We start from the raw sequence: 27,934 nt of genomic DNA, 5'->3' as shown, positions 1-27,934 counted from the left end.
GACGGCTTGTATCATATATCTCAATAAAGGATTTTGTATTTTTGTTTGCATTGTGTTTTTTAAATGTATGTACGTGTAAAATCGTATCAAAGTTTCACTCATCAGCAGCTACTACAGTGGAGCCACAGGTGTGTTTATGTTTTTGCATCATTATATTGATTAGGACCTGCTTTAAATCCATTTCATACCTGTTGAACCTGTACAGGTGTAGTTATTAAGCAGCAGTCTGAATACTGAAATATCAGCTTGCTAGTTGAGGAGATAACATGTTTAATAAACTGTCACATGATAATAGAATTACCATACATAAGTGATTGTCGATGTTTTTGGCTTGTAAGGTCTCAAAAAGAAGCGTTCTCTCCTTGTGGTCCATCTTACATATTTATTTATTTGGTCAGATTATTTAAATTTGAATTTTTAGAGGCACGAGGAGGTAATTTCAAGTTTTTCAAAAATGTCAAATCAGGAAATCAGCTAAAAATCAAACTGTAGCACATTTGCCTGCTGACCTCTCACATTTTAGGGATCCCTTTATGGTACCAGAGACTGAAACAGTCAGGTTCACTGAAAGGTACAAAGTGAATTATTTTCCTACAAGTCAATGCAATTAGTTGAAGATAATTAAACAGTGTTTGGGAAGTCGCTTTAAAAGCTATCAACATCTTCACACTAGAGAAAGTCGAACTGTGACAAAGCTAACCTCTGGAGAAATCTAGTTAAATTAACTAAAGTTACCTCAAAAAAAGTGCTTCAAACTTCTTTTTTCAATTGAGTGTATTTCAAAAAGTGCCCATTTGTTTACAGATCATTCATAACCCAAAATAATAATACAAAATTAATAGATAAAAATTAATAAAATACTACAATATTCACAGGTAAGCACTTCCTCTTTATCAGTCAGATACCTCACTTGTGAAACTAGAGTCTAGTGGGAGTATTGCACCGAACAGTAAACTCAGGTAGCCTGGTAACCTCTGAAATAACATTCAACAATTTAAAAAACATTATTCATGAATGGAAATTCTTAATACTTATGATGACTAATTGTGAAAGAGCGTGGTGGTGGCTGTCCGGACATGTCCCAACAGCAAAGGGAATGGGAGCAAAAAGGGTTGGAGCTGGCCAAAGTGGGTTAAATTAGAGCAATATTAAAATGAAAAAAAAAAATCTTTCCATTTATAGCCCAAAATAATTTCTACTTTCAGAAGCTGACCACACAAAAATTGAAAAAAAAATAATTCAACTATTTACATCCTTATGAAAACATGAATACAGCTGAACTACCATCAAGCAAGTTAATTGTAGTTGTAATAGTAATTTAATTAAATGTAGTTAATGTATAACACTGACAGTAAATACATCAGTGTACGGTTCTGTTGCTCAGTAGGACCTCCCAAACAGGAAAGGGCGGGGCGTGGTTTAACACGGACACAACTGAGCGTGACACACAAAACAAAAAAGTTTCAGCCGCTGCGGAAAAGTAACGGTACCTGTGGACTGTAAGTTTTTAACCCTTAAGACTCAGACATATATTGAAATATTAGTTTGTTTAGTGTGTCCTTTGGTGAATAGGTAATATCCATATTTGATCAGGTTGGCGTTTGTCAGGGAGAAGTTGATAGCGGGCTAATGTTATCTAATGAAGCTAACAGAGAGCTAGCTGCAGAGGACAGATGGAGGCTCCAGCTGAGCTGCTGAAGACACCGAAGAGGACGAAAAGCACCGAAGATGGACAAAATGTCCCGTTTAGCATTAGAGAATTAAAGAGAGCACTGGATAAAAGTTTGGGAGACAGGGAAAGATGAGATATGTCGACGTGACATCATGTTAAAACACGGAGGGACTGAGGAAGTCGTTACTGTTATCTAATAAAGCAACATGGAAAGAATTTCGATGTAAAAAAGGAAATAGAGAAGTTATTATATACAAGCAGTAAGACAATAAAAGTAATATTTACAGACATTGAAAAACAAAGCAAAGAAACGGTCAAACACACGATGTCTTGCTTTACATCTTGGAAAAGAAGTGATAAGAAATGTTGTGATTTTTAATTAACCAGCTTTCCTATTCATTGAAACTTATATTGTAATATATATATATATATATATATATATATATATATATATATATATATATATATATATATATATATATATATATATATACACACACACAAAACACTCAAAATCAAATATCTACAGTTTTTCATTATTATTCACAAAAAGAAGAGAAAGATAAACTAGGAGAGAATTTAATATTAAATAACCAAAAACCCCTGTAAACACCCAGTGACTGTCAGTCCCCCTCTCCATCCCTGTACCGTGTGAAAATCACATTTTTAATACATTATTTTTAACTGGTTTATGTCTGGACATTGCTTTAGCTCCAAGTCAAAACTGCACCATAGTTAAACAAAAACTTTTTCTGGTGGTACGAACACTATGCATTTTGAAATTAAATCAAATTTTCTGGTAGTAGGATATTTTTAGCCTTAAACATTATTTGTGCTATTTGAAATTCCACAAGATCTGTTAATTTTAATAGATTTGACTGTCAAAATAATGAGTTAGTGTGATCCAGATATCTGACATTTGAAAGGATTTAGTTAAAAGTACAAGAAAATTCCCTGAAAATTACTGGAATTAATAAAAAAAGAAAAAAAAAAGTAAGAAAAAAACAAGAAAATTACCTGAAAAAGTTCTAAAAATGACAATTCTGCAAATTGATTTAAAAAATGTAATTATGATGATTACAAATATAGTTTATTCCCTACCTCTTTTTTCCCTTGCTTTTTTAAAAACAATTTTCTAAATCTACTATTTTTTTCTGCAATTTGTAGATCATTTCTCACCAAGCTGCTCATTGCCTATTCACCTATATTTTTGAAAGAGATTGCACCACTTTGTTCAGGGTTCAAAGGTTAAATACCTCAGTGATAAAATATAAAGTTATATTTTTGACAAGAGAGAAACTCAGTGGTGGTAATAATCTGTAATGATATGAATTATTTGTATATTTGTCACAAACCTTTGATCTTTGACTCTTGTTTCTCAGACTCAGGACCACCTCTGTGTTCAGGTGTGTGGAGGGACGAGCGAAGACGGACAAAATGTCTGAGCTGAGTGACGAAGCCAGTGAATCAGAGCAACTAGGTGCCAGCCTGTCCCTGTGGCTGGGCGACTCCCTGGTCCGGCCAGAGGAGCTGGATGTCCCTCTGGACCTCCACACAGCCTGCTCCATCGGCCAGTACGACGTGGTGGCAGAGTGCATTAAAAAGTAGGTGCCTAAATATTAATAATAAAAGAAAAAAATCGTATCAGCTGGTGTGTTTATTTCATTCACAGCCGTTGTGGCAGATTTCGCTGAGTATTAGTAACTTTGATCCTGTGTCTTTGCAGACGTGAGGTGGACCTGAATGGCAAAAACATTGGAGGATGGACCCCGCTGATGTATGCAGCCTACATCGGCCATGACAACATTGCAAATCTCCTGCTGGAGGCGGGTGTGAATGTAAATGCCACCACTGCCAAAGGATTAACCCCCTTGATGCTGGCAGCAAGCTGTGGGAATGAAAGTATTGCATACTTTCTGCTTCAGGTACAAAATGGCTAATCCAGACAGTTCATGGCAGGCTATGCTGGTGTGTGTTATTAGGCTAAAACATGGAAAGCAGCCAGTATGGTCCTCTAACACTCATGCACATATTTTATATTTTATAAGACTGCTTGCTGGTAACAGTGACACATTAAGGGCTAATAAACAGCAGTGTAATGTTGTATAGGTCTGTAGGAGCAGATTTGGGTATGATTGTAACTGTGTGTATCTCACAGAATGGGCATTATATATTAAACATTATTTGTTCTTGGTGAGGCTGCTATAATTTGGAATTGGTTAAGATTTTTAACACCAAAAAACAGAAAGTTTCGGTTAGTTGGTTTTAGGAGATGCTCAGTCATAAAGATGGAAAAAGAGGATTTTACTTTTTTGACAAAGTTTTAGATTCATGGCTCTTTGTGTCAACACTTTGTCCTCAAAGTATATTAGACTTTTTGTTTTTCCTTACCCCAAAAGCAAGGCGCCGAGTTGGAGGTCAAGGACTCTCGAGGCTGGACCGCTCTGTTCCACTGCACGAGCACCGGCCACCAGCAGATGGTCAGGTTCCTGCTGGATAACAATGCTGATGCCAGCGTCAAGTGAGTGTCATTCACCCAGAAATGATTGCAACACTGAATTCAGATGGAGTTTTTCGTGACTTTTTCTTTCATCCTCAGGGAGCCGGGGTCTGGCTTCACTCCCCTGATGGAGGCTGCTGCTTCTGGACATGAAATCATTGTTCAGTACCTGCTCGATCACGTGAGAAGCATAACTGAAGATGGGTGATGACGTTACACAAAGAAGATAACGCATTTTGATCCTAATGTCTGCTTTGTTTTAATGACTTATAGAAAGTTAAAGTAGATGACCGCAACGCTAAAGGAGAGACTGCTCGTGCCCTGGCGATGATGTACGGCTATACCAAGATCGTCAGCCTCATTGACTCGCGTTCTCCAAGGATCAAACCAGGTACTTGTTCAAACGGCTTAATTAATTTCACAGGATGTGTTATTATACTTTACAAATGGGTTTTTTTAATTGATTTTGTTTGTGTTCCAACTCTTCAGGACATTTTGAAGACCTGAGCTCCTCCGAGGACTCGGACAGCGCACCTCCACGGATAAGGCCAAGCCGAAATCGAGCTAAAGGGATTAGCATCCATGATGGGCCCCAGGCCATCGCCAAGTTCCGAGTAGGAGGCACCAGCAAACCGTGCGGTAGTGTCACAAAAAAACCTCCAGTTTGCCAATATAAACCCAAACCGGTCACGTAAGAGGCATAGTAGATGACGTATTTCTCTGTATCAGTGTGCTGTATCATGGGGAAACAGTGGCTGTACTGGCGACACTTTCCCTAGTGACGCTTCTGTAGCGAAACGTCTCGGTGCGATTGGCCCCGTAGGTAGGGAAGAAGTTTGTCAACACTGTTTTCCTCCTCACAGAGCCTCCCGCTGCTCCGCCAGGATACATGACATTTCGTGACATCGGTGAGCAGAGCGAGGGCATCTGCTACCGTGACGTAACTTCACCCATCAACGAGCTGGACGGCCAGAGCAACAGCAGCAGAGGTAAGAGGCACACAGCTCCCGCCGTTTGTTACATCTGAAATACATAACTGTAAGAGTTACGTATGTGTCTGGAAGAAATGACACACAAGAAATATTGCAGTGCGATATGAGTCGTGTCCTCAGTTACGCTGGGTGTCTACCAAAGCTTTTCAATATTTTTGACGATTCTGTTATAGATGACAGTCCGTTCTTTGACAACGACATGCCCACCATGAGGAGCAGCAGCAGCAGCAGCGAAGGCCTGCCTCACGTGATCGGCCTCAACTGGGAGGGCTCCGTGGAGAGTAATGAGGTGAACACAAGAGCGCAGCAGTCCCACTGATGTGGAGTCAAGATTGTATTCAGACATCTCTGTGACACCGTGTCCCTCTCCTCACCAGGACTCTGATCAGTGCAAAAAGAGCAGCTCTCGCAGAGTAAACAAGAGCCATCACTCAAAAAGCAAGAGTCGCCATGGAAACGACGCAGCTCACTCCAGCAGTACAGGGAACTGTGGGATGCTCTCTCATGCTGGTCTTCCACCCTCCTACACTGGGCCAAAGGCATGTGCTCACTCTTTCATATGTCACTACTACAGCCTCCAATGGTTGAGTAATCGACTGCCAGTTTACTATGGGCTGTCTAAAGTTTTCTATTCCTGCAGGATCTGGCGGAGTTCTTGGAACAAATTGGCTTTTCTAAGTATCTCCCCGTACTGGAAGAGCAAGACATTGACCTGCGGATATTTCTCACTCTGACTGAAAATGACCTCAAAGAAATTGGGATCACGTAAGACTCTTTCACAATTACTCCAGCACATACAGTGTTTGTTTGCTCATGATATAAAATACCGAATCCGTTCTCGCTCTCCAGATTGTTTGGACCCAAGCGTAAGATGACCTCGGCTATTGCAAGGTGGCACAGCAGTGCTCGACCACCCAGCGATGCTCTGGAACAGGCGTATGCCGACCAGCTGGAGGCGGAGATGCAGGAGATGGCCATTCAGCTACACAAGGTGCCGACAAAGTATCTGTAAATGCCATACAGATACTTCTGACCCAACAGAAAACCCACAGTTAACTGACCAACTCTCCTCCTGTGTAGCGCTGTGAGGAGGTGGAGAGTCTGCAGAGCCAGGTGTCCCAGGAGAAGGAGCTGCGTACTGTGATGGAGGGATGTCTGATGGAGGACAAGATGGCTTGGAGGAGGGTCCATGCTGAGCTGGTGGAGAACCACCGGCTAGCTCAGGACATGAGCGCCATACTGGCAAAGTCCAGAGCCTGCAGCGCTGAACTGCTCGCCTGTTTCACTACTGATGGGAACAGCAGCTGTTACACTGGCGTGGAAGATAAAACAAAAGCTGACAATGGTGTCAAAGGTGAGCTGCGCTGGATAAAACATTTCACTCTTTTAGATTAACAAATCAGGCTGCGTTGAGACTGCAGGCAAATCAGACCAGTAAGACAGACTCAGATTTGTGTCCATACATCACCGACCTGTCTGCACAGGTTGCCGTGGTAACGACAAAGGTGTGACTAATTATGCAGCCACTCCCAAGCCCTCATGATGTGCGGCAGGCACCCGTATTGGCCACAAAAGTGGAATTACACCCATCACATGGTGCTATGGGGCCCTAAAGATGTTTTCCCATAGACATGGATGGTGAAAGAAACGTCTATAAAACTGTGGATACATTTTTTTTAAGTATCACAACCCCCATGAAATGACCCATTACACTTTTAAAATCTCATCCACTTGGTCCAATGGCATTTGTAAACTCTAGAAAAACCACACAATTGACTCATTTTATCCCTATTCAAGTTTAGGGAGTCACTAGTGTGTTTGCTCTATGGGTCTCACATGGCTTCATCTGCCACGTGGGTGCCACAATGAGGTACACTGGTGGCACAGAAGCATGAGAAACTGAGCTCTGTCATTTCACCCTCCGAATAACTGTGAAAGTCAAATTGCGGTGCAGAACTCCACTGTTGCGCCAGACAAACTCTTCCATAGCGCTCTGATAGTAGCAGCGTGGACTGTGTTCAGCAGGTCTTCAGTCACTCTGGATTTGACGTTGCATGTTGCGTTTCAAGTGATGCAAAAAACAGTTTGAGCGGACTGAGACGCATCTGTAGAAATCTGTTACGAATCACATTTAGCTTAGTGGTTAGTGGCTCCATGTACAAAGGCAGCGTCCATGCCGCAGTGGCTGTGAGTTTGCTTCCAGCTCGCGGCCCTTTGCTGCATGTCATCCCTTCTCTCTTCCCCTCTCATGCTTACACACTGTCCTATCAAATAAAGGCAAAAGACAAAAAAATAATCTTAAAAGGAATTGTATTTACAAAAAATCACATTTCTTGTTGTTTTTTTGCTGTGCAGACTTTCTAAAAAATAATCTGGATACAATCTGAATATGAAAAAAAAAAACAGATTCTACTAAATGATTCTCGCTGCAGCAGGGGAGGGACTTACACGCTCCACTGCAACCGAACTACTAAAGAAGCTGGACTCCTATGAAGAAGAACTGGGTAAGATGGTGTAATGCTCAGTGATTAATGTGGTGTCAGTGGCGTCTCATGTTCATGCTGGTGTCTGCTCGTTTCATCATTACAGCGGGGACCCTGCAAACTGTGCTCCAGAGTCTGAGGAGACTGAGTGCCCCTGAGAAAGTCTCAGATAGCTGGGAAAGGCCTTAACCTTTAAAGGTGAGTGCTTAAAACAATCTCTCATTGGATGAACACGTGCTGGAGGAGCTCTACGGCTGCTAAAACAAGAGAATGACTCTGGTTTCTTCTGTTTGAAGAGGCTTTTTGCCAATATTTGACGGAGGGTGATCTAACCACCCTGAACAATCTCACTGAAATGAGAGAAGGTAAGGCCAGCCCTGCCGGACCAGAGCAGCTCGGGGAGAGAATCAGCTGCTGCTCCTCCGAGATTGGCTGATGGACCAGAGCTCGCCAGATGTGGACAAGGCCAAGGGCGACCGCAGCTACTGCAGGGAAGCGACAAACAAGCAGAAGGGGTACGTGACCCTCACACGCTTGTGCTGGTGTGTACTGGACTCCAGTAGTTTGGCTGTGAAAGTGCACAGAGAGGAGGAGAGACTGAACGCAGATTAGAGGCTGCAATACTGTGAAATGTTTCTAAAAAGCCGTACTCCTTCTATATGAAATGTGGTTTTACGTTCACGTCACAAACTGTAAAGAGGTACAGTTCTTTAAAAAGTAGAACAAGTTAAAGTAGGTAGTTAAAAGACATTCTGCAGAGTTACACTTTATTTGAATGAAATCTTTGTTATTTGTATGCTGGTGTTTAAAAATAATGTCCTGCTGAATGCATTTTAAGGTGAAATGTGTGAAACCTGTCAGTTAATCATTTGCAGCAACACATAATGTCACACCAGATTTCTCAGTGGTGCAATGAAATGGTTTGTGTATCATTCAGTGGATTCACTGTGTGGCTTTCTAAATGTGATCCGTCTAACCCGGAAATGCTCTTTTTAAAATGTCACAAAGTCTTGGCTGTATTTGGACCTGAATTAAAACCTCCTTGCCTGAAAGTTTATACTTCAGTTCTGTGTAATTTGTTTCAGGATTCCTACAGACTCTTAAAAAGTCTCAAAAGCCACTGAATTTATTAATCTAATAAAGGCCTAGGTTGGAATTAAAATGTCTTAAATCAATTTGTCAAAAGTCTTAAAAATGCTTTAAAAATGGGGTTTTATTGGGTTGTTTTTCTGACGCTGAATTGTAATATCTTGAAATAATTAGTGATAAACAAGTTTTAAATAATCAAAAAACATTTTTTCAAGGCAAACTAAATGGATTCTTTAAAGAAAATACATGCTTTCAATAACTGCTTTTTCAGTGTTTCAAGTAGATCATCCAACTTTTCAACGTGACCCAGAAAGTGTATCTATTTTAGCAAACATTTCCTGATAATTGTATTAAAGATTCCAGAGGTCACTTAGCAGTAAAATGTAGTCTACAGCCGGCATTAGACATACATGAATAAATGTGGCGGAGGAAGCTGTTTCACTTAAGAAAACTATATTTTAATATCTGTCTGCATATCCGAGATGTGATCAGGGAACATTTTCTCTGAGACTTTGTAATTTGGAATCCTGTTAAATGTAACTACTTTTTGAGAAGCGGCTGAAAACTGCTAAATAATTCATGACTGTGCCAATTTGGGGCGCCGAGATGAATTCCCAATGCATAAAGTTTGTATGAAGTTTGTGCTCAGGTAGATTTGTGCATCATGAATATTTTACAATAGCTTTGCCGGTTTTCAGTTTTGTTGATCATCTGTCAGGGGTTTCCTTTTTTTTACTTCTTATATAACCTGCTTTAAATTGGATTCATGGTGCTCACCGGACTCTGCATTTCCTCAGCAGATGTGTGGAATATGTTGGGAAATTTACAAATCATTACATAATTTGTCTCTTTAACAAACACTAAATATTGTCATTGCCTTTGGACTTATTGTCCATATGTCTCTAATATAATCAGATGGCTCAGATTAGTCTGACTCTATTGATGTGGTCAGTGGAGACGGAGCAGACTGAGCAGGATGCCCTCATACTAAACACATCCAGTGATGGAATGTAATTAAGTACATTTACTCAAGTACTGCACTTTACTGTAAATTTAAGGTTCTTGTACTTCATTATTTACATTTTACAAAACTTTCTACTTCTACTCCATGACATCTCAAAGGCAAATGTACTTTTTTCTCATTTGTCTGACAGCTTTAGTTACCAGTTACTTTTTAAATTTAGACATTTGTTTGTTTTGGGTTTAAATACCAAGTTTTGTTTTGTTGTTAAATGTGCTGCTGCAAAATGTCCGAATGTCTCATTAAAAATACCTGGTTTTGTCACCAAAATTATCTGCTAAGTTAAATTACCTGGTTTTGTTTACAGAAAACTACCACTGAATGACTTCTTGTTAAAAATACCAGGTGTTGTTGCCGTAAAAATGTCTGCTAAATATCCAGAAATCTTGTTAAAACAACCCAGTTTTGTTAAGTACTTCACATTAAGAATAAGATTCAGCAGTTCAACATGAATATTCAGCGATCGTTTTTTTTTTCCATAAAAAGTTTGAATGTTTGAACAGGCTCTGTGGGACCTTCAGTGTGACTGACGTTCCTCTAAATAAGCTAACGGTGCAAATGACGGATGGCAAATGTGGAACATTTTTTTTGCTGACACTAGATATGAAACAAAAGCCAGAGACTGTGTTGTATTAAGTTGCTGTGAGCTTTACATTTACCACTTTTAAGCAGAAAAGAGAAGTTAACTCATAGCCTCATGATGCAAAGCCTCTTCCTCCTCTGTGCTGCTGCATCTTTCCCACAGCTGCTTATCCCAAAGAGTAGCGTGAAAGTCAAGAGCACTAACTCTGCGGCAAATCTGGGTACCAAAGTTCCCCATAGGTACACTGCATAGCACATTACCATGCAAAACAAAAAATGCAATCTCACTTGAGGAGGGGTCTCCGACTGATGATTCAAATTTCAAGGGCCAGCCTTAAAATATAGTGTAAACTGATGGGATTTTTATTGCAGTGGCTAAAATACATTTTTCTGCTTCCCTCGTCCACAGCAGTACATTGCTTAGCCTGGGTTATGGTACTCCTGCCTGCTTCTCAAACCTAGAATCACACAGACCACCATCTACTTTGGGTAATGAACTGACTGATAAGTATCTCACAAAACCTAACATCAAGAAATCCAAACTATACCTGTAGTTTTTATTTTTTCTATAGACACCACGGTAGTACACTTATACACAAGAGCCAGAAGCATTGTGCTTAGTGTTTGTAGTGAAAATACGCTAATTCCCAACACTTCTCTTTTAGCGGTCATAAAAAAGGGTGACAGACGGAAGTGAAAGACTAGTGACACTGAGCAGCGTCCAGAGTGTAAATGTGCCCAAACAAACACAAACAGTGTTGAGATCTGAGACTGGGCTGATAAAATATTCTCCATCTCCCAGTGATAATTTACCCACATCAAAAGGCTGCCAGTAAAACTGACAGCTACTGTAAATTGTAAAAATCCTCCAACCAGTTGCCATCAGGCTCAACAGTACTGGGATGTAGCGGAGATTTTGACAGTAAGAGTCGAGACAAAGCTGTTCTGTTGAGGTTTATCTGGACAGAAGTCGTCTCTGTTGGCCTCCGCATTTATCTGTTGTGCATCTCACCAGTAGTGAGCTATACAAACTTTGACAGGCAACACACTGAGCAGCGCACATTGTTTCTAGCTGGTGGACTTGAGGCTAGAGATGTTGGCAGGTTGCCAGTTGGGATTTCAGGGCCCGAGAGAGCAAAATGAGGACGGGGAAAATGAATAAGTAGTTTCCTCTCAGTAAGGCACCCTCGAGCAACACTTTATCTTGACTGCTCCACTGGAACTGCTCAGCAGACAGGAGGGCAGGACTACATATACTGGGCAGCTGCCAGGTGTGAAAACGTGAAGCTGAGTCAAAGTTCACGTGACTTCGATTCAGTCTACACTGACTGTGATACATCAGAGATGCTACCTATACACTGAAGGGAAGCTATTTTCTGTTAAAGGGGACAGTTCACCCCAAATTAAAAGAAATACGTGTTTGATAAACCTCTTGATAGATCTTGTTGTGAGCAGTTTTATGTAGGACTTTTCTTTTTACCAAACTAAACCTGCCAAATGTCTGACGGTGTTTCACCTAGCACCTCTGAGCTAGCTAATGTTTTAGCTCAGTTGAGGAGGACGCCATTCATTTTTGAAACCTCTTAATTGGTGCAATTTCTTTTAAAAACATGAGGAAAAAGCAATGAGCAACTTAGTGAGAAATGAGTGTATTTGGAAAATTATTATTTTTAAAAGATAAGGAATAATGTCTAGGGGAAAAAAGACAAAATCTTGGGTAAAACTTTATTTATCATTATCAGTATTATATTTTAAATTTATATGAGATTAAGAATAAGATACAGATTTTAAAAATAATTCTTAAGCACTTTTTTAGTTCATTTCCTTGTTTTTTTTGTTTTTACTGTCTTTTTTAAGAATAATTATTTTTACTTATTTTCAGGTGATTTCTTTGTACTAATTTCTTGCAATAAACTATATTATAATCATCATTATTACATATCTAAAATTATCTTATTAAATTAGAATTTTTAGCACTTTTTCAAGTCTTTTTGGCCTTGCTTTTTTATATATTTTTTTAATTAAACTAAATTTCAAGTAATTTTCTCATACTTCTTAATAATTTCTTGCAAATTTTTGGGTTATTTTTTCTTTCGTTGCTCATTGCCTTATGCCCATGTTTTTGAAAGAAATAAAACCAAGGTGTTCTAGTTTCAAAGTGTTCATGTTTACATCTTGCACTGTCACACTAAGAGCCTGTTCTTAAGCAGATGCACGCTTCATTCTGTGCAGTGATACGGTTGGCGGGTTTAGTTCTGTAGAAAGAAAATACGGCCTATATGAACAAGATTGCAACAAGGTCTGTGGATTATCTTGAGTAACCGGGTCATGATTCCTTGAAAAAAAACATTGCTGATGTTTTTCAATTGTATATTTTTAGTTGTTTTTTTTAATCTCCAACACTCTGCAACTCACACCAAAACAATCAAACTGATAAACAGCACTACAGGCAAGAGGAAAAATAGGTACTTTTTATTTTGGGGTGAACTTTCCCTTTAAATGTAGTCAACAAAACAGACTTCGCTGGTCCAGGACTACTTCAAGTGTATTGCTTTAATAGAGAGCTAATTCTCTCATAAATTAATTCAACATTATCTACAGTCCTTCAAAATAAGATATAGAATTATGTACAAACATTAACAATCCACTTAAGATCAACAGTCACTTTTTCCTGTACAGCCTTCAGGGTTTTACTGAGGGGTTTAAAAACATTGTAAAATGCAGCAAGTGTGAATTCACCAAAAATATTGTTGTATTCTTTGAATATCTATTATAACATCTGCTTATATCCAAATTCACCCATTCAAAGATAAATTTGTTTGCTCTTGAATGGCTGTCCAGGAGAGCACAAATAAAGCCAATCCCCCCTTTACACACAGAATATCAGACGTCTGGTCAGTCTCCCTTCAAACACACACACACACACACACACACAAACAACACACACACACACACACACACACACACACCACACACACACACACACACACACACACACACACACACACACACACACACACACACACACAAGTCCTGCTTTCCACAGTGACAAAAGAGTCCAGGCCCATGTGGAGGAATGAAGACATCCCATGTGTGTGATCCAGGCCGGCGTGACAACTGATTCCCACTCCCACAGAGCACCAGCTGTGTGATCAGTGCTTGTGATGTGCTCAGGTGTACTCACACAGGTGGCCGCAGCCAGCGGGGCAGTGGGCGCTGCTCTTGAGCCAGTTCATGATGTGCTCCAGATGTCCGCCGTGGCTGCAGCCCTGACACCACACAAACAGTCCCTTCACCACATGGTGGCACACTGCACACACACTGGCACACTGGTGGCACCTAGAGGAAAGACGCAGGCACTTTATTGAAATATATATTCAATGTACTGTCAGGTGTTGCATTTAAAACAGCAGAAGAAGAAGCAGTAAATGCTGTTTGATGGTATTTTTCACTGCGAGTTTTGTACAGATTGCACAAACAAGATTCAATGTACTAACTAGTGAGCTTTAAAGTTGTTAGTAGGCGGATTTTGTTACCTTTTAACAGAGCCAGACGGGTTGTAGCTCCCTTTTTCCAGACTTATTCTCAATTAAGATAGCCTGCTGCTATCTGCAGCTTCATATTAAGTGTAATGACATAAAAACGGTATCTCCTTATCATTATTAGAAGTTGACATTTTTTGTTTGTTTGATGACAAAAAACACTTGTTTCAACAAAATTGGATGGTGTTTTTATGACATTTCAACAGATGTAAGTTACTTTATTCAAGTAAAAGAGTTTGTGCAAACTTTTACCTGCAAGAACCAGACCTACAGAAGCGTAATGCACTCACTTGAGAAAGAAAAAAGTTTTTTCTGAATCAATGTGATCGTTACGTCATGATGATGAGAAAAGTTTTCAAGGTAAAAATATCTGCTTGTTTTTCTTAATTAACAAGATAATCTTGTAAATTGAAAAAAAAAAACACTGCAGAATTTTATTTCTAAAGAGAATGCATTAATATTCATTAATAGATAAAAGCGGTTTGGCGATGGTTAATGTTAACACATATACACAGCTCTCTAAAATGAAATGGTGATTCATACCTGTCACATATCCAGCCCTTGTTGCTCATTGGCCGCTTGCAGTTGCTGCAGTTGATGTGAAGCGTGGTGGACGTCTGGTTCAGGCAGGTGATGGCGCTGCACGTACTCAACTTGATGACCTCATTGGACACGTTCCACAACTCAAAACGCTGCAGCAGGTCTATGTAGGACATGTACCAGTGCTCCTGAAATGGACACACAACTTGTTCAGCGTCTAACCTGCAATGTCGTAACTGAATTTTAAGTCTTATAGAAGACAAGTGAGGTATTTACAACTTTCAGTCGCATTAAAGCCTTAAAGAATCCCTAAACTTTGCTAGATTTTTCTGTTTCACAGCAATGATATCCAATTTATTTGTCAGTGCAAAACATTAAATCTGTTCATTCAGAAAAAGTCATTTTTTAAAGGACAACATTAGTCTTTTTTTACCAGCGGAAACTAAACTTTTTCATTAATGCTCCTGCCAACAAAAACACTGTGATGTTTCAGTCCACTGGTTCCCATCCTGGGGGTTTCGCTCCCCCACTAGGGGTCGCCAAAGCTTCAGGGATAGTCGTGAGGCCTTTATGATTTTAAAGGGTGTAAGAAAACTTATAAAATGTTATTTTTAAGGTTTACATTGTTATTCAAAATATAAACTTTAAATCTAACAGTCTAATGGCACGGTGACGACCTAAACATAAGCTTTGTTCACAGAAACTTTACTTTCTAAACGGCCTCGTCCTACATTTGAAAAGTGTGCAGTTAAAATGAGCTAATTAAACAATGGCCGAGTGTCAGGAGAAGAAAATACTGAATTTGTTTTTAAAAAAAGAAGCATATTTAGTATGCACGATTGTTCAAAAATGTTTTTTAAAAATCAGGAACTCATCTCTGATGAAATAATCTGCGCAAAGTTCATCTAAGTCGCTAATTTTTCACAAACTTCCTGCAATTATTGTCTTCACTATTTGGTTTATTGTCCAGTTTAGTAGTTGTTCATTACTGTTATTGTTATGCACTAAATATAATATATATTATCCACAAATATGTCACTCGGTCAGGGGGTTCCTGGGAGCTACTGTCCATGAAATATTTTAGTGTAGTTTTTACAACCCTTATCTCTATCTAACCTGGGTGAGGTCATCGATCTCTTTACGGATCCGATCCCCGAGAACGATTAGCACAGACACGGCCATCTGCACGTCACCCTGCTCCGCGTAGTAGCTCAGCATCTCCCGCACGATGGGACAGAAGAAGCTGGCAGGTAGATGTGGGCTGAACAGCGGCTGGGAGATGGAGATGAGCGAGAAGGACTCGATGGGCGTCAGACAAGTGACCTCTGCCTCGTTGCCGCTGACGTGCGGGGAGTCGGCCTTGTCCTGCTGAAGGTGCTCCGGAGCGGACGGGTTATCCATGATCTCGTGGCGCAGCTGGAAGGCCTCCTGGGGCAGCGTGTACTCCTGCTCTTCTGTTGTGACAAAAGGAGCAGAGATAATATTAGACAACAAAGCGCTGAGCATGGAGGCAGTTATTAATAGCGGTTGCTGACGTAAGCAACTCTTTAGTTTCCTCAGAGATGAGACTGTGACTGACCTGTTTGGTTGTCGTGCTCCACAGAGTAGAGGTCATCGTCATCTAACTCTGCATCACCGAACATATACTCCGCCTGGCCATCGCTGCCCTCTGTCTCCTCATTTTCTGAAGGGAAATTGAATGCATATCTTTATTCAGTCTTGAATATTATGCAAAGAACATGAGGACAAACAGACAGCGACCACTCTCACCTTCATTGTTATTGCTGATGTGCGAGTTCCCAGGCTCCAGGTGGATGTTGTCCTGCCTGCTCTCACCTTTACTGCGTTCCAGTCTGCTCTCCGTGCCCATCCCTGAACTCATTTCCTTCATGTTGAAACTGAAAGCATTAAGTGCAACAGCATTAGATGATGACATTCTTTGCTTTTGTTTTGTTATTTTTAGATTTTTTCAATAATGGCACACTAAAACGTAATTAACCTGTTCATTAAAGGCAAGGTGCCCAGTTTACTGAGGTTGTGGTTTGGACCTGGCGTTGTGAGGTTTGCTGGGTCAGAAAACATGATTCTCAACATGGTCCATGTTGTGGAAACCTGTGTATAAAAGAAATAAAATTTTAGTTATTTACAACACAAAAACAGTTACTATTTGAAACATTAATGTTGGAAGTAGTGTGTTACAAAATGACAGATCACTTTATATTACTTTTTCAGTATCGTATTATAATTACAGATCTAGTGGGATGTTTTTTTTTTATCAACATTAATTTGCTTATATTAATATTAATGCTAATTTTAATGAGTCTGCTTCCCATGTCTTGCCTTTTAATCTTTAAAACATGCTGGAAATTAGAGTAATATTTTAATGAATAAATCAGCAAAAGCTGAAAATGATCCAGCATGTAGGATTTAAATACCGCAGTCTCTTTTATTATTACACAGAGAGCAGGTCAATCTAAAGAATGAGACCCTGTGTCTCAATAATATTACCGGTTTAAATAAAAGTTAATTAAAAAAAAAGAGTTTGTCTTTATCATTACTGAAACCAATTCTGTTGATAATAAAACTTTATTGACTTAATTAATTTGAATAACCCCAGCACAGTAATTGTTGGGTCTAGTGCAACAGTAAAAAGAAAAAAAAAACAGCAACAATTTTGATTAACAGTTTATGTAAACTGTTTTGCTAAGGTGTCTATTTTTGCATTTTCATTTTGTTAAAATTTTTTACGATTTGTTGGCATTTTTTGACCAAAGAGTTAATTAAGAAAAATAATCAGCAGATTAAAAGGTGATGAAAATAATTGTTAGTTGCAGCCCTGGTATAGCTGCTTACTTTTCCAAGAGAGAATGTTTTTTTTGTTTTTTTTTAGGACCAAGTAATGTCAAACATATTATTGTTTCGCAGTTACACTTATTGTATATTATTTTTTATAAATCCTTCTCTGTCAAGGTTCAAGGTTTAAATTGATCACATCAAGACCTTGCTGACTTATTAAAAAACAAAATTTGCTCCTGTATTGATCTGTCTCACCTGAGGTCTTTTGAGCTCCCGGGCGACCTTGGCGTTGTGATCACATAGCTCAGCAAATGGCTTTCCACAGAGGAGGTAGAGTTGTGCTGTCTTCACAAACCAGTCCATGCGGTTACTGTCCAAGTCCGTCTCAAAGACGCTAAGGGCGCTGGACACGTGGGCAAACTGTTCTGTCGGGTCAGGCTTCTTGAAGAAAAAGATGGGGTAACGGCGGTCGCCTCCAGGGTAAGGCTTTCTGTTGGCGTCACTGCTGATCAGACTCTCCTTGGCTGCAAAGGCCAAGTCACCAAACAGTCCGAAGCACAGACCCTCAGGGTTGGCCTTGTCCACGGGACGAGTGGCGTCCTTGAACATGTGTTGATAGAGCGTGCTGTCCTTAGAGCCAGAGAGCAGAAAATGAGGGTCGTGCTGGTGGCGCCACACAATACCAGTGGTCACATCCTTGTGTTCCTCAAACGTTGCGAAGGGAATGAAAGGTCTGCGGACATCCCACACATAAATGTTGTGATCCACCATCATGGAACAGGTGGCCAAATGAAACTTCCTCTCAGGCCGCCACTTGACCCGCGCCACTGAGGCGATCGTCTGGACACAATAGATCTCCTTGGCCCGGTTAGTGGTCATGTCCCACACTTTCACCATCTTGTCCCGGCCCCCAGTGGCCAGCCATCCCCTAAAATAGACATAAAAGGGGACAGCTATGAATGAATGACGATAATAAAAACACCAGACTAAAGCACTGCTAACTGCAAGTGACAAAAAGCAGCGTCCAACAAGATAAAATGAAACCCTCTAATTTCTGTCGTTTGTGTCACAGTCACTTTCTTTTACCTGTCATCGGGGTGCCAGTCACAGCAGAACACAGGGCCGGTATGGGCGGTGAACATTCGCTCATAGCGGTCCGGCCGCCTGATGTCCCACAGCTGGACGTTGCCATTCTCAAAGGAAGCAGCAAATGTGAAATAATCCTTCATGCTGAACTGGACGTCCCGAACACTCTCTGACTGACCTGGGAGAAAGAGAGGGGAAAAGACAGCAACCCAAATATTAGGCAATAAGAACCACAGGTATAGTCTGTTTCCTAGTTTCTAACAGTAAGAGTATTAATTCTTCTCCAAGACATCAGTGATCTTCTTTCTTGTTCAATGTTGAAACAGTTTTACACAAAATTCGAGAAAACGGTGTAAACAGAGTAAAAGTGTGCATCCAAACGCAAAAATGCTCAGAATAATTTCAAAAGAAATTCACTAAGCCACATTGTAAAACACACTGGGATAAATAAAGTTAATATCATGCAACACACTCAGCAGTTGTTTATCCATCGATCCATTTTCATCCTCTTATCCAGGGCCGGGTCACAGGGGCAGCAGGCTTAAGTGCTCCCGACACCCCTTTTCCCATCAAAGCTTTCCAGTTCCTCCTGGGGGACCCCGAGGCGTTCCCAGGCCAGATGAGACATGTAATCCCTCCAGCATGTTCTGGGTCTGCCTCGGGGCCTCCTGTCAGTTGGACGTGCCCCTAAAACCTCTAACGCGAGGTGCCCAGGACCACCTCGACTGGCCCCGTTTGACCCAAAAGAGCAGCCGCTCTACTCCGAGCTTCCCCTCGATGTCTGAGCTCCTCAGCCTATCTCTAAGGCTGAGCCCAGCCACCCTCCCGAGGAAAACTCATTTCAGCGGCTTGTATCTGAAATGTCATGCTGTCGGTCATTACCGAAATCTCATGGCCACAGGTGAGGGTTGGGAGAGAGCTGCTGCCCCAAGAGATGGACTTCAAGTATCTCTGGATCTTGTTCATAAGTGAGTGTAAAATGGAGAGATGGACACAGCAGCTGTATTTCACTTAAAGGGGAACTACACTGATTTTCGAAATCCATACATGTTACTGATACGGTCTAAGACGGACCAAAAGATATAAGTAAGCATAAACAACTCTGCCAGGTCCAAAAACTAGAGTGCTAAAACTCAAATTTGTGACGTCATAAAGTACAAAGTGTGGAGCTGAATGGTGAAAGATGTTCTAGATGAAAACGAGAGCACTTGGGGAATGTGTTGAGTTCATGAGTACATTTTCCTTTTGATATCTGAAATACGTCAATAGAATAAAACTTGTTTTGGGTATAAAAAAAGCAAACAAACATTCTGGGGGTCCACAAAATCAGGCTCCCAATCATTGTGTATGAAGCAGCTCCAGTCTTTATCTGTGATGAAATCATGTTTGAGAATAACTTCTCTGGTTTCTGGCTTTGAGGAAGAGCAACTCATATTCACTAATATCGTTTAAACTCGGCAACACCATGTTAATAACATATTGGAATCATGGTCCAGGTCCTTCCTTCCTGCTGCTGTCAGACTATACAACCAGCACTGCTCCCAGCAGACCACACACACCAGCTCACTTAAACTAACGTACAATATATCAAAATGTGCAGTTATTTTCCATGTGCAATTGGCATGCATATTTTTTTTTTTATTGTTGAGTTCTGCGGCTTGTTTTTAATATTTATACAGTTTTTTTGCTCTGTTCATCTTGTACTTATATTGCTTTGACATCCCTTTGCATGTGTAACAATGCAAATTTCCCCACTGCGGGACTAATAAAGGATTATATTATCTTAATTTAAGTGGTGTTTTCCATTAATGGTTATAATCTGATGATTATCATGAAATATCGTACCTGAGAAAGTGCTGACAGACTCCTTCTTGCGCAGATCGAAGCACTTCATGAAGCCATCCTGTGAACCGCTCAGCAGCATGTAAACCTCTGTGGGGTGGAAGCACACCTTGTTCACGGTGCGTTTGTGCTCAGTAAACAGCTGGTCCTGCTTGTTACGGGAGGGTTTTCCCAGGTTCCAGGTGACCACCGCCCCGTTGGTGGCGGCTGTGGCCAGCAGGTTCTCCTCCATCTGATGCCACATGACATCCGCACAGCTGAAGTTGAGAGAGGGTTTGCGGCCGACGCGCAGGTTCAGCTTCTCCACAAACTGCTCCTCCTCCAGGGCGTAGATCTTAAAGATGTTGCGGCCAGCTACAACCACTTGTGTGGCGTCACGGCACACACTGATGGCGTTGGCAGGAGCGTCCAAGTGGCAGAACATAGTTCGGCCACTGATGGAGCTGCTGCCGAGGGCTGTGGTAACCCGTGACATCTTCTCCATGTTCCTGGAGCAGAAAAAAGTTATTTCACTCGAGCTCAGGACAATAAAAGTGACAAGAATTTATCGAGAAGTGCAAATTTACAGCTTTTACAGCACTTTTTCAAAAAATACGAGCAACATGTTCAATGTTTTCAAGGCAGTTGAAAATAACCACCAGAAGGGGGCACTATAAGATGTAAGATTCATAGTCCACTTGGTGTCGGGGTCAGGAGAGGTGGCAGTGTTCATAACATTTATGTGTGTTTTACATCTTGGTCAATAAAACAGCTGCAGTGCTTACTTGTTGAAGAGCCGCTCGCCTCGTCACTGTCTGCAGCTGTCCAGTTTCCTCTTCCAGTGCTCCCATGAGAGCCAGCTTACTAGTGAGAGATTGTCATGTGAGCAAGACACATCATAATATCAGTGGTGGAATGTAACTAAGTATACTTACTCAAGTAATGTACTGAGAATAAGTGCAACCTTTAGGTACTTCTACTTCACTTGAGTGTTATGCAACTTTATACTTTAACAATTTAGTGGAAAATGTTATATTTTGAAGTCTACAACATTTATTTGACTAGTTTGTTTGTTTGTTTTTTACATATAAAAAGATATGATATGTTACTATAATGTGATGCAGTACTATACTGTATACAGGAGTATGCAAAGTCCACATTGAAAAACTACAACATTCAAATATTTTTACACATTGGTGATAAAAATAATCATATATTTTATAATAATGTAACACTGAGACATTGTGCATATATAATGAGTAGTTTTACTTTTGATACTTTGAATACATTTTGCTGATAAGAGATGTTTACCTTTATTTAAGTTACTTTTCAATTTCATGATTTTTACTTATTATGAAGCATTTTTTTTGACGAAGTTATTTTTACCCCTTTCTATTTCTGAGTTGTTTTCTACTATGGCATGGTATTATCCAGGTATGTAGTTGAGACAGATACTTCATGTTTATAACAAAATTTTAAAAAAAAAAAATCGAAAGGAGTACAGAAAATTAACTGAAAATTTGAAAAAAGAAAAAAAAGAAATGTAAAAAAAAGCCAATGACCTGGAAAATTATTATAATTCTGTTACATAATTATATGTGTAACTATAACAATATTTGTTTAATATGTATATAATATTCAAATAAGGACAATTACCTTGCCCCCTCCCTTCGCTTTAAATAAAAAAAAGAAAATTCTAAATCTATTAAATTGTTGCAATTTATTAAATATTTTCTTAAACATTTTGTTACTCTCTGTTGTGTAAATAAATAACAATAAAAAAAACGAGCATATTCCAACAGTGTGAGAGAGCCTGCTCACCGAAGTAACATAATGCACAATAACCTGCTAACAACACTGTCCACTGCCTGACATTACACTACCGGTTTCGTGCTTCGGTTGTGGTTCATTTTACCATCTTTGTCCGTCAGCTCCTCCACAGTGTTCACTTGTCTGCGGGTTTGTTGGCTAAAATCAGCTAAACTCGCTGCACTGTGGAGCTGCACCGTAAACATATGACTGGAATGTGATGCTAATGCTAGCTAGCTAACCTAGCTACCGAGCACTATTCCACAATGTAAAACCAAACAAGCCCGACGCGAGTTTGACAAGTGCGTCGAAGAAATAAATAAACGTCAAATATTGGATCCTATTGGGTGGCAGTGTCTATACAAATTCAACTACAAAGTATATCAGTGGACAAACCTTCTGAAACTGTTGCTCACAGCTTGCGGCACCGGAAGTACTTTTTTTTTTTTTTTGCATTCTCTTCTCGCGGGAATTCCGTATAAAATAACGGAAGCGTCGTCACACTTTCATTTAGGAGTTTACTTAACAGATTTCTGCTTTATTTTATGGAGAGCAGAGGTTTGTTTGTTTACAGGTGCTGGTGAGAGCTCTCTGCTGCCATGTCTCTGTTTGCCTGTGAGGATCCAGCCACATGGAGGGGTGTGTACGGGAAATACTGGGATGTAGTGGAAGCCAGATCCAAAGGCAAGAAACCCGGAAAACTGCTGAACCTTGAACAGTGGTAAATCATTTTTTTCTTATAGCAAAATCACTCATGAGACTGCATTTCACACTGTGCAGTAAATCAGCTCATTGTGCTGGCTTTCATTATGTTATATTACTGATTTTTCTTTGAGCCACTCACGTCTTGATCTAAGTAGCACTGTCATTCTTGACCTTTTGATTAAAAGTTTGGTTAAATTTATTTAAAAAACATGGGGAGGCGGGCAATGTGTAACACATGGAGACAAGAAAATGATTTACAAATTGTTAATTTATTTTTAGAGAATTAAATTATTTTGTCAAATAGGGGAAAATGCTCAGAAAACTATATTTATAAATATATTTTAATTTTCGTTGTCCTTTTCTTTTTAACTTTATGTTTTTGGTCATTTTCAGGTAATATTTCTGCAAATGTTTTACTTCTGTCTTGCTAATTTTTACTAAATTTCTCACTGTCTTCCCATCATGTTTTCAAAAGAAAAAAAACTATTTGCTCAGGTTTCAAAGGTTTAACCTTAATTTGTTTCCACTGCAACTGAGAAAACTCCACGTGCTGATCAAGGCCAAGATAAGATACTGTCCTGACAATCAGCACTTCACACACACGTAAACACCCTTAATATAAATGAGTGAATTAATTAAGATATGGAGTGTCAAACCAAAACAAACAAATAAAAACATCCTCATCCTTGTCCCATCCTTAATTTTGCTGTGCTTTTAAAATAGGCTAAAAGCTTTTTTTATGACTGAAAATATAACAAAGTATATCTATAGTTAGTCCTGTATATGAAATGCGTTGCATGACCTTAGTCGACCTTCACTTTGAGTATAAAAGTAAAGGTAACTGATGTTAACCTTTGTGCATCTGTGGTCAGGTACCAAGAGGAGCTGCCTACCCTCATTTCAAGTCGACCTGACAAATTTGTCACTCAGTCAGAGCTGGTGAAGCTGATGGAGTGGAAGCTCACTGTAAGTAGCATCTAGACTCATAATAATCGAATAATCGAAAAATAATAGAATCATAATAATCCCATAACAAAAGATTTGTCTCAGTCAGTAAATACTCCTTTAAACATTTAGTATAGTTATGAAGAGCCAATAACAGGCTAACAGCGCTCAGCTGTGTCCTTGAGTGGCCCCGTGTGCTTTTCTGCAGAGAGGGAAGTTCAGGCCGAGGCTGCAGCAGCTGGTGGCGTCCAACAGTGAGGACACCGTTGAGAAATGTTCCAGAAAGGCCTTCAGCCTCCTGCCTGATGTGCAAGCAGCGATCGCAGAGCTCAGCTCCCTGAAAGGAGTCGGCCCGGCCACCGCTTCAGGTCAGCACATCGTCTCCACTCTGTCTCTGAAGACGCTGTATTGAACCTGCTTTCAAGCAAACAGATAAAAGCTTAAGTATTCATATTGATGAAATGTCTGTGTGATGCTGTTAAAAACACAAAGTGAAAGCCTTCTCAGTAAGTATACACTGTAGGATTGAGCGGCGGGGACTCCCTGCTCTCTGTTTAAATAGTTTGTATTCACCTCATGGCTGCACTCAGCTTGGCTTGGGGCTGACTGTCCATTTGGTTCCAGCTGTGTTGGCGGCAGGAGCTCCAGAACAGGCTGCATTCATGTCAGACGAAGCCATGGAGAGTGTACCGGGACTGAAGCCCATCCAGTACACAGCCAAACACTACACTCTCTACCTGGGCAAGATGGTCGAGTGCACTGAAAAACTAAACAAAGGTGAGCTAATGATAAAGGATACAAGGCTGGTGGGTGCATCTGTACACAAAATATGATACGACTACTAAAGAAAATACTATTAGTTTGTCAAGAACATGCTTAATGTCTCCAGGATCGAAACAAAACATGGAGAAGCAGCACTCAGTTTTGGTGCGCCTCATGTCTGAGACAAACTCAAGGAAAACAGCATCATTCTTTTAAATCAAATCATGTTTCTGTTTATCTCTTTAACCCTTTGAAACCTGAGCAAATCTGCTTGATTTCTTTCAAAAACATGGGAGGGCAATGAGCAATGAAAGAAGTGACCCCCAAATTTGCAAGAACTTAGCAAGAAGTACAAGAAAATTACCTGAAAATAAGAACAAAAGAAAGAAAGGAAAAGGAAAGCAAAAAAACTTACTTACTTTTAATCTCCTGTTTAATACATTTTAATTATACCTTTAAAAAGTGTATAAAAAGTGAAAGATTTCATGTTATTGTTCCACAACACTGAATCAAAGGGAGCTTAATGCAGCCTTTTTTTTTTTTTTACTCTTTTTAATTGAAAAAGACCCTTTGATGTATTTTGCATTTTCTACTTTTAATTATTTTACATCACTTTGATATTAAAAGGTTTTTTTCTTTTGATCAGTGTTTTAACAAAAAAGCCTCATGAACTTTACTTTGATTCTGATGCCCGGCCTCCCCTCTCGTCCTCAGTGGATCCCCAGCAGGACTGGACGCCCCACAGACTGGAGCTGTGTTTGTGGGCGTTTACCACAGCCAAACAGCAGCAGCTCCCACTTCTAAAGGACGTTGATGTGAAGGCCGGCAGTGTGGCGGAAAAGTGCTCCGACGCTGACCAGAGACCAACGAAGAAGCTCAAAACAAGATAGAAAATATTGCACAGTATTTTTGACATTAAATATGCTTTAATATGTGGTGTTTTTTTTGTATTTTTCCAATATAATAAAGCCTTTTTATCAGAGAGTATACTGAGCATGTTCTGTTTTTTTAGTACTTATGTGTTAAGGTTTAAAAACGTTATATAAAAGCCCCAATCACATTTCCAAGATTAGTTATGCTTTAATGTGAGCAAATGTGACCTAATGATAGTTTTTTGCTGCAACAATAAAGAAATTTGATAACATGTAACTGAGTCGTACACCTGCAAGCTAAAAGTCTCAAAATCTGTCTTCACCTGGACTCCAGAATGATGATAATCAGGGTTGTTAAGTTATCAGAGAATCTACCGATTATTTAATCGATTAACACTCCAAAAATAATCAGTTCACTATGATAAAGAACTAAAAATACAATAAAATAAATACATTTGAGAACCTAAAACCAGTCATTTTTTGTGATTTCTACTCAAAAACACATAAAATATCACTAATCCATTAATTGTTGCAGCTCACTGATAACAACTTTGTGCTTAAATACACTAAAAAAGCAATAGGGTGTTGCCACAGTATTATTCTTTATTTATATTGTTTCTAAATTAAAGCAAAGTACAATGAACAGTACAAAATAAAACAAAATATATTCATATATATACAATATAAAATGGTTCCGTTCAGAACATTTAAAAAGTACAATAGATTGTGAAATAATTAATGAGGACTTTGATATAAATTATCCATATGTAAATTTAGTTTTTCCTTTAGTTTCCTCATGACCAAGAGAAAAATAGCTTCTTCTGCTTTTTCTTTTTGTAAACGCTGTGTTGGTTCAACCTCTTGTCTGATTTCAGAGATTGAACCTTGTAAGCTTGGCACCATTTTTTTTTTATCGATACAAGTAAGCAGCTCATGAAAACTACCACAGCAGCACAAATATGACTTTTTTTTTTTAAATTCTAAACCTTCAGAGGGAGACGACTCATTTTAAGAAACCATCTGCTGATATTTGCATGACCTCCAATGGCTCAGGCAGTTTTTGTGAACATGAAAAGAATTTGTACCTAGAAAGCGGGAAACCAAGACTTAAACGATGTTCTCTGTTACAAACCGGAAAATATACTCTTGTCTCCAGAAAGAAACCCTAAATGCTGTTACAGACAAACTCTTATTATGCTTGTTTCTAGCTATGGCAGACAAAAAAAACCCATTGATCACTGATTTTTAAAGTTCAATACTGTAGACTCTGCACTTTTAGCATAACTGATAGCTATTTAGCTATCCACAGTATTGTGGCACTGGGATTTAGAAATGCATGTTCAGTCTGCACTGTCCCATCCAGTTTATGTTGTTCTATTTTACCAGCTAATTAAAGGTGCAGTATATAGGATTTAGTGACGTCACCCATTGGGTTACCGACTGTCGTTTTAAAGCCTCGAGTTTGGCACTTGGGCTGTCCCCATCTTGTTTTTTTGGTGCCAAAAGTGAATATATTTAAATATATTCACTTTTGGCACCAAAAAAAAAGTGAACATATTTGCATGAAAGGGTGGCGTTGTGGAGGAGCACAGGGTGGATCTGAATCACAGACTGCAGCAAACAGTAGCAACACCTTGTAGACCGCCTGTCACTCAAGCAGCCCCACCATTAAATATGCCGAACGTTCTGCCTTTTTTACCTCCATACAATCGTAATGACTGTTGAAATTAGCTCTAGAGACCAAAACCGTTTTTTGTACCAGGCTGTGAACATGTTTATTTCTTCTGTAAAGTTGAACATTTTAAAATGGGGATCTACGAAGATTTACTCTACTTTTTTAGCCAGCCTCAAGTGGTCATTTGATTAAGTGCAGTTTTTGGCCTCTGCACTGTGTTCATTTTTCAAGCTCAGAGGTCCCCACTTAGTTCAATACTGCATTTCAACTGATGCGTTCTGCTTCTTTACATGGACTGTTAAACTGCATTTCAAACGTAACCAGAACACTTCCAAAACCATAATCTCGCCCCATATGCAGAATCAGTTTACACAGATCAATGAACACCTGACAAAGTAATCAAAACAGCTTCTGTGGTAGTTTCCACTACAATCGGTGCCACCAGGACCACATTTTGCCATGATGAAACTGCCACGCTGTTGAAGTAGTAAACATTCTATTCAATTTCTGACAAATGAATCCTACAAACTGCACCTTTAATATAAATTCTGACTGTGTTGCACATTTTTATCACTTACAGGATAATCAGAGAACTAAAGCCAAATGTCTGTAAACCAGCATTTCAGGTTTCAACACCTTCACACGTTTACATACATACATTTACACTGAGAGCGTATGTACTGCTGTTGTAATTCAATCTCTGGAGCTACAGTAGCCTGCTTTACCTGCACAGTCCTGCAGTGAGAGTTACCCATATATATCAAAGTAGCAATAAACACTAAGAAAAGGCAACCTGGCTGGCTTGTTGGCGAGCAGCAGTTCGGAGCAGCTACTGGATATAATAACAGCTTCAGTTGTTTGCACTGCGGCTTCTCTCTCCTATGGATTCTGTGCATGATCATGTTGAGTAACAGCTGACAGTAAAGCAGCCTTTCTGCCCTGTGCTTAGTCTTGGGCGCATATATGATAACAAGGCATTGGGCATAACAGCACAATGGATTGGCATAGGGAGATAAAAAAGCATCAAAGAATGTTAATGGCA

At 39.7% G+C, this 27,934-nt stretch overlaps 3 protein-coding genes across 9 annotated transcripts; 2 read left to right on the top strand and 1 right to left on the bottom strand.

Annotated features, from left to right (window-relative positions):
* Positions 1-1,440: 1,440 nt before the first annotated feature.
* On the top strand, positions 1,441-9,469 carry anks3 (ankyrin repeat and sterile alpha motif domain containing 3). Of its 5 annotated transcripts, XM_042507576.1 has the most exons (16): positions 1,441-1,499; positions 3,055-3,276; positions 3,399-3,597; positions 4,072-4,193; positions 4,272-4,353; positions 4,446-4,563; positions 4,662-4,811; positions 5,036-5,161; positions 5,338-5,453; positions 5,542-5,703; positions 5,805-5,929; positions 6,014-6,155; positions 6,245-6,518; positions 7,597-7,668; positions 7,754-7,845; positions 7,944-9,469. In XM_042507576.1, the coding sequence occupies exons 2-15, from the start codon at positions 3,110-3,112 to the stop codon at positions 7,834-7,836; spliced, it is 1,938 nt and encodes a 645-aa protein (XP_042363510.1). In that variant the 5' UTR covers positions 1,441-1,499; positions 3,055-3,109; the 3' UTR covers positions 7,837-7,845; positions 7,944-9,469. The 5 variants fall into 5 exon arrangements, 4 of the variants coding, with proteins under 4 accessions (XP_042363510.1, XP_042363511.1, XP_042363509.1 ...); XR_006106856.1 differs by lacking the exon at positions 7,944-9,469 and having other exon boundaries at positions 7,520-7,668; positions 7,754-7,776; XM_042507577.1 differs by having other exon boundaries at positions 7,600-7,668; positions 7,754-9,469.
* Positions 6,576-22,367, bottom strand: wdr24 (WD repeat domain 24). Of its 3 annotated transcripts, none has more exons than XM_042507572.1 (12): positions 22,330-22,367; positions 20,910-20,988; positions 20,149-20,633; positions 18,304-18,481; positions 17,473-18,145; positions 16,421-16,533; positions 16,192-16,319; positions 16,001-16,105; positions 15,538-15,875; positions 14,425-14,609; positions 13,524-13,678; positions 6,576-7,423 (listed from the first exon to the last, which is right to left on the bottom strand). In XM_042507572.1, the coding sequence occupies exons 3-12, from the start codon at positions 20,627-20,629 to the stop codon at positions 7,389-7,391; spliced, it is 2,391 nt and encodes a 796-aa protein (XP_042363506.1). In that variant the 5' UTR covers positions 20,630-20,633; positions 20,910-20,988; positions 22,330-22,367; the 3' UTR covers positions 6,576-7,388. The 3 variants fall into 3 exon arrangements, with proteins under 3 accessions (XP_042363506.1, XP_042363508.1, XP_042363507.1); XM_042507574.1 differs by having other exon boundaries at positions 7,397-7,428; XM_042507573.1 differs by lacking the exon at positions 6,576-7,423 and having other exon boundaries at positions 13,298-13,678.
* A 45-nt stretch (positions 22,368-22,412) lies between these two features.
* zgc:112496 (uncharacterized protein LOC541336 homolog) lies at positions 22,413-25,329 on the top strand. Its single transcript, XM_042507579.1, has 5 exons — positions 22,413-22,654; positions 23,511-23,604; positions 23,792-23,951; positions 24,208-24,360; positions 25,060-25,329. Exons 1-5 carry the CDS (start codon positions 22,533-22,535, stop codon positions 25,233-25,235), a joined length of 705 nt encoding a protein of 234 aa, XP_042363513.1. The 5' UTR covers positions 22,413-22,532; the 3' UTR covers positions 25,236-25,329.
* The last annotated feature ends 2,605 nt before the right edge of the window (positions 25,330-27,934 follow it).

Source organism: Plectropomus leopardus, chromosome 19 (genome assembly GCF_008729295.1).
Source record: "Plectropomus leopardus isolate mb chromosome 19, YSFRI_Pleo_2.0, whole genome shotgun sequence".
NCBI lineage: Eukaryota > Metazoa > Chordata > Actinopteri > Perciformes > Serranidae > Plectropomus > Plectropomus leopardus.
Note: the sequence above shows the minus strand (reverse complement) of the source record. Positions and strands in the feature narration are given on the sequence as shown.